This window comes from Scophthalmus maximus, chromosome 15, assembly GCF_022379125.1.
Source record: "Scophthalmus maximus strain ysfricsl-2021 chromosome 15, ASM2237912v1, whole genome shotgun sequence".
In the NCBI taxonomy this organism is placed as follows: Eukaryota; Metazoa; Chordata; class Actinopteri; order Pleuronectiformes; family Scophthalmidae; genus Scophthalmus; species Scophthalmus maximus.
This window is the reverse complement of record NC_061529.1, coordinates 3,810,826-3,823,243: the sequence shown is the minus strand read 5'-3', so window position 1 is coordinate 3,823,243 and position 12,418 is coordinate 3,810,826. Positions and strand designations below refer to the sequence as shown.

Sequence of the window (12,418 nt, the reverse complement as noted above, 5' to 3'; positions counted from 1 at the left end):
AGACCGACTGAAAGCGATGAGGTGGTGTGAAAGTTTTCGCTGGCGCCATCTTGTGTCTACTGATATAATATTCATATTGAAAAGAAGCATGACAGTGTTTTGAAGATGAAATCAAGTGAATAAAAGGTTCATACTTATAAATATATTATATGTTATATAATATTTTATTAAATATACTCAAACATGTGATGAAGACTTCAATATGTCACAACTCTTACAACTCTTATTGCCAAGCAGGTTCTCACCAGGCGGTGCCTCTACCGAGACAACCTGCAGTATTCTTCTCACCAGCAGGGGGAAACAATCCTTAACAAATGAAATCGGGTTCAACAACATACCCACAGCATAACCCAACCCCTTTTTTTAATACTGTCATAGTGAGGCACTCTGGTCCACAGGTGCTGAATCCACAGTGGAGTCTCACATCCTCACGTCTTTATCATGATCTCCGTGGTCTTCATATTTTGTTTTCTTCATATGCCAGGAAATGAGGGTAAAAAAGCAAAAAAGGAAACAGACATGAGCGAGACGACACAGGGTTTAACGATGAATTCAAAATCTCTTCTCTTCATCCACAGGAGCTTCTGACGCCAGGCGCGTCGTCCAAACGCCTCCGTTCATCACCAGGAGAACGGGGGAATCTGTTGACAGCGAGATCAACTGTTCCCACAGCATCACAAACTATGATCTCATTCTCTGGTACAAACAAGAGAAACACAATTTAGAGCTTCTGGGGTACATAAATGTGGACTTCCCGTACCCCGAGGACGACGTGAGAGGAAAAATCAGCTTCAAGGGCAATGGCCGTAAACATTCAGACCTCCAGGTCTCTGATCTGGTGTTGAACGACAGTGGTGTGTACTTCTGTGCTGCCAGTCGGCACAGTGCTGCAGAGTCGACTCGAGTCAAGACAAAAACCTTTTCGAGTCGACAGACAGGATGTTCAGCCACCTGAACACCTGCAGTCAGCCTCCATCTGAACCGAGCCCCTCGAGATTTTATCAACCGTCTTTTCCTTTCGACCTTTTCTGGGGTCATGATGTGGCTCAGAGTTCAACAACACACAGAGGAGTCTGAACGATTGTGGATTTTTGGGCTGCGGGCGAAATATTAGGAAGTAAATTTGGATGTCACTATCAAACCCTTATGAGAATTTTGACTTTTTTCCCGTAAATACTACTTGAACCGATTAAGCGATAATCAAACTAGTTGGCGATTCATTTAGTAATCTGTTACTCATCGATTAACTGTCGCAGCTCACAGGATCACTTCATACGACGAGGCGACCCTCCCACCTTCAGCTCCTTTATATCTCTGAACAGCAACTGTATGAGACTGTGGCAGTTCCTGTCAGAACATCATGTTTAAACAAGGTCTCCTCAGACTGTCGCTCTTTTTGCTGTGGACTCCAGGTAATTAACCGTTTCATTGTTGATCTCATTTGATGAAGTGAATAATATTTTAAATTTTTTTTTAATCTGCTGCATTAACTATTATTGTGGCGTGCGCAGGTTTTATTGACGGGAGTGAAGTCACCCAGGACTCCATCCTGTGGAAAAACAAGGGCGACAATGCAACAATACACTGCAGCCACACCAAGGGTTTGCAATACTACCAGATGTACTGGTACAGGCAGCTGCCGGGAGAAACCATGAAACTCGTCGTGTTCACGACGACGTCCAACAAAGAGCACGACTTTGGCGATTTCAGCAGAGAGAAATTCTCCGCCAACAAACCCGACGCTGAGAGCGGGACGTTCACGGTGAAGAATCTGGGGCCGGGAGATGGAGCCTTGTATTTCTGTGCTGTGAGTCAACACAGTGACACAGACGCATGAGACAGTCGAACAAAAACCCCAGTGCACAGTTCAACATAACAGTCACCAACTCTCATTATCTCATGTACGGTAGGGGGACCTCAAACACCACACACACACCCACTCCCCTTTGATTCATCATGTCAGCTTTTATACAGCAGCAGTGAACGTCACAAGGTTTTGACACGCCCACTTAAAACTCTTCATACGTGTCTGTGTGTGTCTACACTGACCTTCAGAACATGGACATTATCGATGAGTGATCATCGTTAATATGATCTTCATCCTCCTCACCGTTTGTTTCCTTCATGTGCCAGGGAATAATGGTGAGTTTTTCAATCAGAGGACAGATGCTGCACACAGCGGTTCACTTCAGTGCTCAAAGTCGGATCTGTTCTTTCCCCCACAGGAGCTTCTGACACCAAACGTGTCGTCCAAACGCCTCGTTCCATCACCAAGAGAACGGGCGAATCTGTTGACGGCGAGATCAACTGTTCCCACAGCATCACAGATTATCAAAGCATTCTCTGGTACAAACAGGACGAACAGAAAGCTCCAAAGTTCCTGGGATATCTAAATCTGAACTACCCAGCCCCGGCGGCCGACGTACGGGGAAAAATCACCTTCAAGGGAGATGCCCGCAAACATTCAGACCTCCAGGTTTCTGATCTGGTGCTGAACGACAGTGGTGTGTACTTCTGTGCTGCCAGTCGGCACAGTGCTGCAGAGTCGACTCGAGTCAAGACAAAAACCCTCGAGTCCACAGACAGGATGTTCAGCCACCTGAACACCTGCAGGCAGCCGGTGTGGGGTGGATTTTTGGGCTCAGTTCCCCAAAAATATTGGGGAGAAAAAAAATGTAGATACCAATATAACAACATTTTAAGGAATCATTGTCAAAATATTTTATTTTTTTTAAATGACAATGAATCCTAAAATGTTACTGATGCTTGATATTTTACAGTTCAACCATAAGCTTTATTGTAACTATAATACAACTAAATATATAGACACTGTATGAATACTTTTTTCTTACATAAAATACATAAAGGTTCATCTTTTCTACACTGTTTATTATGTAAAAAAAGATTTTTCAAATCAGCAAAACAACCGCTGATACTACATATTATCAAATCTTAAACAAGGTACTAACTGGTGATTAATTTAATCATGGATTGATAAACAGTTTATTTTTTTTATTAACTAATCAATCATTGGTCGATACAGATGTCTGTCCCAAGTCCCTCACCAAATATATACTTTTTTTTCCTACAACATAAATGCACATCTTTTCTGCATCTTTTACTCTGTAAAATAATTGTTTTCATATCGGCAAACATAAATGCTGATACAGTACCAACACGTCTGTGATACTCTCTAAATGTGTGTGTGTTGGACATAAAAGCCACAAATATCAAGTATTCTGCTTCCTACAGTCTGTTTGAGGTTTTACCTATTGATAAGGAAACATCCATGTCAAGAAAAAGAACTGATCTCAAGTTCTATTCTTAATTCTTCTTATCGAAATACCTTCAGTTTTGAATCTCATCACAGAACACACAATAAGATTCGTCCTCCTCAGCCTGATCTGAATAACAGGTATTGTCACTAGCAGTGATGAACTGCAGGGGGACCCACAGCACCAGTTCAACTACCATGTAAATACAGACAGGTGATGTAAATGTAGTGACTCCCATCTCCAACCCTTCATGTCGCTGTAACTGTACGAGGACTCGACCGGTCAGGACATGGATTTCACCATCATCATATTGTCAGTCTGTCTGCTGTGGACTACAGGTAATTTATAGTAAAATGACTTTACACCATATTAACGATTCATATTTTGAATCCAATCCAGTTACACTTGATAGTTATTTTACTGGAAATTGTGTTGGGAAAAACAACCAACTTTAAAAAAATCTTTTACAAGTTTACAACAGGTAACTGTAACTGTTAAAACACACAGGTCTCGTTGGCGGCGACGACGTCACCCAGACACCCGTACTGTGGGAAGACGCGGGCGACAATGCAACAATACACTGCGGCCACACAAAGGGCAGCGGCTACTTCCAGATGTACTGGTACAGGCAGCTGCCGGGAGAAACCATGAGACAAATACTGTTTGCCATCCCCAACAAAAGGCCAGAATATGAGCCGGACTTCGGAGAGGAGAAATTCCCAGCCACCAAGCCCGACGCTCACAGCGGCACGTTGACGGTGACGGATCTGGTGCCGGCCGATAAAGGCCTGTATTTCTGTGCCGTCAGTGAGCACAGTGATACAGACACGCCGGGTTGGTTGACAAAAACACCAGAGCAATGTTCACACACACCTCTAATCCTCACGATCTCACGAACTCGAGTATCATAAAGACTCCCCCAGTTGCTGTCCGACTCGTGATGCAGCTGCAGGATCCTACGTCACAAACCGCAGCGACACTCCCACCGAACAAACAACTTTCACTGCAGCTCAAACCGACAGTTACGTTTGATGACATGGACGTGATCCAGCGCGGTCGCCTCAGCTTTTTCATATTTCTGCTTTGGATGAGAGGTGAATTACAAAAATAAGTTGCTGCCTTGCAGCAATTATGAACCTTTCGTTTGGTATTTTTGAGTTTCAAAGCGTTCCGCAATTAATCCGACTGTCACACACAGGTTTCATCGATGGAGGTGATGTCGCACAACCCTCGACGCTGTGGAAGGACGAGGGTGACGCCGCGACAATAAACTGCAGTCACACGAAAGATGCTACTTACTACCAGATGTACTGGTTCAGGCAGCTGCCCGGGGAGGGAATGAAGCAAATAGTTTGTACAACTCCGACCCCCCCCACATCGATACGAAAGTGGCTTCAGTGAGGACAAATTTCCGGCGCAGAAGAGCGACGCTCTGACTGGATCTTTGACGGTGGAGAAGCTGCTGCCTGGCGACAGTGGGGTGTATTTTTGTGCCGTGAGTCAACACAGTGATGGAGGAGACTCAGGCAGCTGCACTAAAACCCTGACACACCGCTGTCAGTGAATAAAAGATAAAAGCCGTCTCTTTGATAGACGACAGAGGGAGCTCCAGACCGAGCGTTTGTATCTGTCACTAAAGTTTTTAATTGTCATTCAATATTACTTTCAAAAAGGTAATTTGTGATGTGTTGATAATGTGATTAGGTCACAATGAATACAGGCAATGTGACACCACATGTATTCTTTATATACTCTCCCTGAAAGTTTATAAGATTCTGTTTGAGTTTATTATGAATTTATTATAGTTTGTTTTATATCACGTTGAATTAAATTTCTTTCCCTGTTTATATTCCATTCACCTTTCAAACCCATTTCTGCCTACTATTAACAGGAAAGGGAGTGTGCTGGAAAAGAGAAATCTTAATAAAGTATATGAAAACACTGAAACAGTGGTTTTGACTAAATAAACTCAAGTGAAGGGCGACTTTCTGGAGCCTCAGTACACTCACTGTACCAAACACCAGAAAGCCGCAGGAAAAGAGAGTAAGTCACGCTGGAGTTGGGATTATTCGTTGAAACTTGTGCTATGTCATATTCAAGTGAGTTTTCAAATATGACTATACCTTCATCCACAAATAAAAATATGTGAGTGCATTTGTACAGACAGCAGAACAAATAACACTCATCACATTACAAAGATTTGAACCGTCAGCTTCATGCATCAAATGTGACCAGAGGGAAACATCCAGACAAGGAAGGTTCACTGAGGTCACTTGATATAGAAAAATATAAGGAAGCATTCATTTATTTTTAAGCTAGAAAATCCCCCGCAAAAATATGCCTATAACTTAAAAAGGTTAAACAGGCCAATATTTAGAATTTCTACCAATTGACAGACACAAATAAAATAGTGTTTATGTTGAGAAGCCACAGTAATCCTACAACAGTCGCTGCATTACCTTGAGATTGTCATTCAGTTCACTGGATTATTCACATAAAGTCAGAGCACTGATTGACGAAGTAACAGCACAATTCAGCCTCGGAGTTGGACTTGCAACAAGTCTAGTTTGTACTTTAATGTTAAACCAGGGCCTCTGGGTTCATTTGGGGTCTCTGGTCTTTAGTTTACTGTCATAAGGAGGCGGTGCAGTGTGTGAGGTGACAGTCCAGGAAGAGGAGGATGTATAACGATTCTATCAGATGAAAAAAGAAATGTGACTATTCAAGAAGAACAGCATAAGTTCTTTAAGGGTCGGCCATGAAAGAGAACGAGATGATCACGGTCTTCTGCATAACCTTTAATATCATACTGGTCTCAGGTAATAACAATTCTATACACTAATTATTATCTTCATTTAAACTTTAAATCATGAAGATGTAAGAAATACACTGTAAAAAATAAAATTAGCTTCTACCTCTTTTCCGGTAGCAGGTCGACAAAAAATGATTATTTTGTCTTAAAACAAATCTATTTCAGCTGCAGAGTTTTTACTTTCACTTCAGTTTCCCCCCATTGAGGTCATATCGTAGTTATAATGCTTCTGTGATCTTTATTCCACAGGTTCCTCTCCGAGTCACAGAGTCCAGCAGACTCCGGCCGACATGTACATGAAACCGACTGAAAAGGCCCAAATCAACTGTTCACACAGCATCATCAACTACGATCGCATCCTCTGGTACAAGCAGACGCAGAACAACGGACAGCTGCAGCTGCTGGGATACATGTGGGGGAGCGGAGGATCTCCAGAGAAAGGAGCCGGTGTGACGATAGACGGGGGCGCAAATAAAGACGAGACGTGCACATTAACAACTGAAGCGCTCGGCCTGAACAGCAGCTCTGTGTTCTTCTGTGCTGCTAGTCTACACAGTGACTCACCTCGCTGCTCCTCACTACAAAAACCTGCACACGACACACATGACATTGTGTTCCTTCCTCTCATTAGGTGGCAGTATATCTACGTTCACTAATATCGAGTTGATATGACGGTTGTAATGCTGAGAGGAGGAGGAGGAGACACTGTGACACCACCCACCGACAGAGATCAGGTTTTATTTCGCTGATGGGAGAGTTTCCTCAGAAAGGAGGTTGGGATGGATCAGCTGATACACTGAAGAGAACACAATGATCCATTACAACAAGGTTTAACCAAACACAAAATGATTCTCCTGTTTTCTTTAATCCTCAGCTTGACTTTTAACAATATTCTGAGTTCAGGTAATGTCATGAAAATTAGTTACGAGACCATTTTCCGACAAAATCTGTTTTTATTTTTGCTCGTGTTCAGCCGGTCTAAATTTTCTCTGATGTTACTGTGATCTTTATTCCACAGGTTCCTCTCCGAGTCACAAGGTCAAGCAGACTCCGGCGAACATGTACAAGAAACCAGCAGAAATGGCCAAGATCCAATGTTCGCACAGTATTGACAACTACAATCGCATCCTCTGGTACAAGCAGACGCAGAACAACGGACAGCTGCAGCTGCTGGGATACATGGTGGTGAGCACAGGATCTCCAGAGAAAGGAGCCGGTGTGACGATAGACGGGGGCGCAAATAAAGACGAGACGTGCACATTAACAACTGAAGCGCTCGGCCTGAACAGCAGCTCTGTGTTCTTCTGTGCTGCTAGTCTACACAGTGACTCACCTCGCTGCTCCTCATTACAAAAACCTGCACACGACACACATGACATTGTGTTCCTTCCTCTCATTAGGTGGCAGTATATCTACATTCACTAATATCAAGTTGATATGACGTTACTGTGATCTTTATTCCACAGGTTCCTCCCCAAGTCACAAGGTCAAGCAGATTCCGGCAAACATGTACAAGAAACCAGCAGAAATGGCCAAGATCCAATGTTCGCACAGTATTGACAGCTACAATCAAATCCTCTGGTACAAGCAGATGCAGAACAACAGACAGCTGCAGAAATGTACTAAGAAATCCATATTTTCTCACATTTCATATAACAATCCAGTGATTAATTAATCATACGACAAGAACAACTGAGAGGACAGAAGCAGCCAGACTTGCCGGACTGTTGATGACATTCATTCTTATGTTAGCACATGTAGACACAATGACTGTTATTGAGGTCAATAAACATTATTGATTTCATATTTATGTATCATACGATAAGCCGATAATGTAATTATCGTGACAGGCCTAGTTGTTTGGTCCATAAAATGGTGAAAAAATGTTGATCGTGTTTCCCCAAAACCCAAGATGATGTTTTGTCAAGACACCAAAGATATTCAGTTCACTGTCATAGAGGAGCAAAGAAACCAGAAAATATTCACATTTAAGAAATCAGAGAATTTTGACATTTCTCACTCGATTAATCGATTACTAAATGAATCGCCAACTATTTTGATAGCCGATTACTAATTGATTAACAGGTCCTTTGTGGAGCGTTGATGTTAACGTCACACCTCCCATTATAAAGAGCAGCGTCTCCGCTGTGTCTGATTTGATCAGAATCAATACAGTGACTCGATTACTCATCATCACATTTACAGTCTCATCTCTGTGGATTAAGGTTATATATATATATACACACACACACACACACACACACACACACACATATACACATATACACACACACACACACATATATATATACACACACACACACACACATATATATATACACACACACACACACACACACACACATATATATATATATATATATACACACACACACACACATATATACACACATATATATACACACACACACACACATATATACACACATATATATATATATATACATATATACACATACATATATACATATATATACACATACATATACATACATATATATACACATACACATACATATATATACACATACACATACATACACATATATATATACATATATATACATATATACACATACACATATATACATATACATACACATATATACATATATATATACATACATATACATATATATACAAATATACATACATATACATATATATATATATACATATATATACACATATATATATACATATACATATATATATATTCCCAGTAGGTGGTGCTGGAGCTCCAGAAATACTCGAGCTCAACACAGACAGCACCGAGACACGTCATTGGTTCAGAGTGGAGGGTGTTAAATAATTAAATGTTTTTAAGTCAAGTATCTAGAGTGCAGCACGGTGAAGAAAATCATATTTGAAGTTAACAAAAACTTCTCCTCCTCCTACTCCTCCCGTGGTTTTGAGAAAGAAAGAAGAGGCTGCTCCCAGACACCTGCCTCTGTGGTCGGATTACGGTTTCAAGCAATCACATCATCCTTAGCCAACGTAATTGTGTAACCATCTCCGTCTCTGATATTGTCCACGCAAAAAAACCCAAAGCCACGCCCCCTTGCTGCATCACATTTGTCTCCTTAAACGCGAGACGATAACGACAGACACTGCATCCATGACATCAGATCTCTACATGATGATTCGATTTCTCTTTTGCCTTTTGCTCACAGGTACCAACCGCTCAACTGTGAACTCAGATTTGCTGTATTTAACCTTCGCTTCTTTAACCAATGACCTGTCCGACCCCTCTTACAGCAGGTGTTTCTCAGGGCGTCCAGGTGGACCAGTCTCCCGCCGCTCTCATCAGAAAGGCCGGTGATGCCGTGCAGCTCGTCTGTACTCACGGAGAGGCCGACTACAATGTGATGCTGTGGTACCGGCAGTCGCCCGGCGACCAGGCCCTGAAACTCATTGGACACATATATTCACATTTACATGACGTGGAAGGAGCGTTTATAAAGCATTTCAAGTTGGCCGGAGATCTGAGTGGAGATGGAAAAAACGGTTCGCTCTCCATAATCAATCTAAAAGCACCCAAACACACGGCAACGTACTTCTGCGCTGCCAGTGAGCCACAGTACGTCAACCTCCCCTCTGCTCTTTACAAAAACCTTTTCCCCCTCTTCTCTTCAGGAAGTAGGTCAAAATTATCTCCAGTGAGCTTTGTGGTTTGGCTGATTTGTTGAATCAGGTCACTAACCCTTTGTTTATCTTTCACTACACTTCCCCCCGCCTGCTTTAGGCACCAACAGCTTGTGAAGACAAACAGGAATCCTTCGTACTCCACAGCATGGAGCCTCAAGGTAACGTGATGGCTTCGCTCTGAGTGTGAATTTTATTCTCCACAGAAATATCAGTCCATAAGTTTCCAGCAGTTCAGTTCTTATATCGTTACAGTGACGCCATCCATATCCTGAAGTCAGCAGGAAGTGTTTCTGCACAACAAACACCTAAAGGAGCCAGATCACTTCGGAGGACACAGCCGTGGCCTTCGTAGGCCGGGTAGATCACAAACGTACGGAAATGAGACTGAATGTCTAGTCTTTGGAGGATTTCCTATTTGTGTTGAGTATTCGTCACTTGTGCGCAATGAATCCTGGGATTGGTCCACGGAGGATTCACCTGTAGTAACCTTCGTTGCTCAGGGATGGAGGGACGCATTTGTAGGCCATGGAGCCTTCGAGATGGGACAGGCTGGTCTGTGACATGTCGGTCTTCACATTACCCTCCGAAGGAGGCGGCCCCTGAATTAGGAGACAGCTCATGACTCAAGTTCCCCGTCAACCTGCGCTCTGACTTCTCTACATCACTTCCTGGACGTACTGATCCACAAAGCACAGCAGAGACTCTAGGGGGTTCACCACAATTTCAACATGAGGCCATCTCGTCTCCTCATATCCATCATTACCGTGATCTGTATCAAAGGTAATGTACATTCATGAAGCCTCTTATAACTCTTAACAAAATAGCTTCAGATGGACAAACAAAAAGAGGAATGTCTTTTTTATTCCTGTCAGTATTTTATTCCACTCCAATTGAATAACTATTCATTAATTTTATAGTATAGACATTAAGATGTGATCTGCGCTACCTAACATTGAATTTTTTTAATAATCTCTTTACAGGTGTTTACCTCAGTAAAGAAAAACAAGTGTTTCAGACTCCGGCTGAACTTTTACAGAAAGCTAACGGTGAAGTCAAGCTGAGTTTGACACATCAGATCCAGAGCTACGACACGATTCTCTGGTATCGGCGCTCAGCAGGAGACAATTCCCTGAAGCTGATCGGCTATGTGGCTTATAAGAACCCTACGGTCGAGACGCCGTTTCAAAGCCACTTTAAAGTGAGCGGAGACGGAGAGGATACCGCCTTTCTGCACATCTTCAACCTGACGCACCCCGAGGACAGCGGAGAGTATTTTGGAGCAGCTAGTATGCACAGTAGTAAAGACGAGAGACTCGGTCGAACAAAAACCTCCGTAATGATGATGCGGCAGATAACGGCACAACGACAGGAAACCACTGAAACAAGGAGACGCGGTCTACGTTATTACAGTTACCACATTTTACAGTGTATATGTGTAAATGTAATTCTCAATAGAAACGATAGACCAGTGGTTCAAAACCATATTGAAGAGACCAAAAAAAGTATTTTTGTTTGTTTGTTTGTTTTGTCTAAGCACTTACTCATGTGCACACCATAGTGTATATTAAAAATTAGATTTATTATATCGATTATATATTTTTTCCCCTCCACAAATCATCTTCCGACCCACAGAAAATGATCTTGTGACCCTAGTGAACACAGGGACCCCCCAGGTTGAGAATCACTGCCCTAGACCTTGTGTTATCATCGCTTTTGATTGAACAACCACCAGCAAATCTACTGATGAAATCCAAACAAGCCCTTGGATCTCATCGCACTGCTTTGTTAGGAAAAACCAAACCTTGAGGAACTTTGTTTTTCGTTCGAAGCCCGTTTAGTGTTTTCATGCACAACACTGTCACGGATTATGAGCCTCGTCGACTCCCTCGATTCTGATGTCATTTCCTCCTTTCACCTCCGACGTGTTTTGGGCGGCTCATTGCATAGTCAATCATTTTATTTCCTCCTTCACAGTGAGAATGATCTCAAGCGTCACCACCTTGACCTTCTTTGTGCTCTGGGCTGCAGGTAAAGTAAATATCTATGAAGACAAAAACACACAAACACAATATGGCTTCTCATTAGGGAGAGAAAAAATTATAATCCTACATTTGAATCATTTCTTGCCCTGAGGTGACAACTTTTGAGTTTTATAGCATAACAACGATATCTAATATTTATAGATATAGCATAAGGTAGACGTGTTTATCATACCGCTAACAGCTTTTCTGTTTCAGGAGTTTCTCAGTCTGTGCTCATCACCCAGTGGCCCCACTACATCTCCAGGCTTCCCAGTGGATCGGCAGAAATGAGCTGCTACCAGAATGACACCGACTACGACTATATGTACTGGTACCGACAGCTGAGAGGAGGAGAAATTCAGCTGGTGGGCTATTTAGTAGCTGGCAGCGCAAACTACGAAGCGGGATTCCAGTCAGGTTTCGAGGCGGCGAAGTCGCAGGAGAAGCAGTGGTCTCTGAAGATAGCCAGCGTTCAGAGGGAAGACGAGGCCGTTTATCTGTGTGCCGCCAGTCTGCACAGTGCTGTGACAGACACCAGGTCTGTGACAAAAACATCGTCCTGACACCTGACTCGCATTAATAAAAAAAAATAAAAAAGAAAGAAGGAAGGAAGGAGCTCAACCACACTGTGCAGACGATGT

At 42.6% G+C, this 12,418-nt stretch overlaps 2 protein-coding genes and 3 gene segments (V, D, J or C); 4 read left to right on the top strand and 1 right to left on the bottom strand.

Moving 5' to 3' along the window:
* ccdc177 (coiled-coil domain containing 177) overlaps nt 1-12,418 on the bottom strand; it is a 104,807-nt gene that overhangs the window by 68,370 nt on the left and 24,019 nt on the right. The window contains exon 3 of one of the 3 annotated variants that reach the window (XR_004785360.2): nt 146-471. The exons of the other annotated variants lie outside the window; for them this stretch is intronic. The gene's annotated coding sequence lies outside the window, so the exon portion shown is untranslated. Of the gene's footprint in view, nt 1-145; nt 472-12,418 lie in introns of those variants that run through there. 3 annotated transcript variants of the gene reach the window in all.
* On the top strand, nt 375-976 carry LOC118286319. The segment is given in 2 exon segments: nt 375-493; nt 579-976. Coding segments are annotated over 2 exon segments (429 nt in total).
* LOC118286316 lies at nt 1,272-2,077 on the top strand. The segment is given in 2 exon segments: nt 1,272-1,412; nt 1,512-2,077. Coding segments are annotated over 2 exon segments (378 nt in total).
* Nucleotides 8,922-10,241, top strand: LOC118286317. The segment is given in 4 exon segments: nt 8,922-9,281; nt 9,367-9,688; nt 9,854-9,914; nt 10,009-10,241. Coding segments are annotated over 4 exon segments (441 nt in total).
* Nucleotides 10,396-12,418, top strand: part of LOC118286322 (M1-specific T cell receptor beta chain) — a 33,664-nt gene continuing 31,641 nt past the window's right edge. The window contains exons 1-4 of the mRNA XM_035610670.1: nt 10,396-10,536; nt 10,737-11,150; nt 11,731-11,784; nt 11,994-12,296. Coding sequence (XP_035466563.1) covers nt 10,485-10,536; nt 10,737-11,150; nt 11,731-11,784; nt 11,994-12,296 — 823 coding nt within the window. The 5' untranslated portion in view covers nt 10,396-10,484. The remainder of the gene's footprint in view (nt 10,537-10,736; nt 11,151-11,730; nt 11,785-11,993; nt 12,297-12,418) is intronic.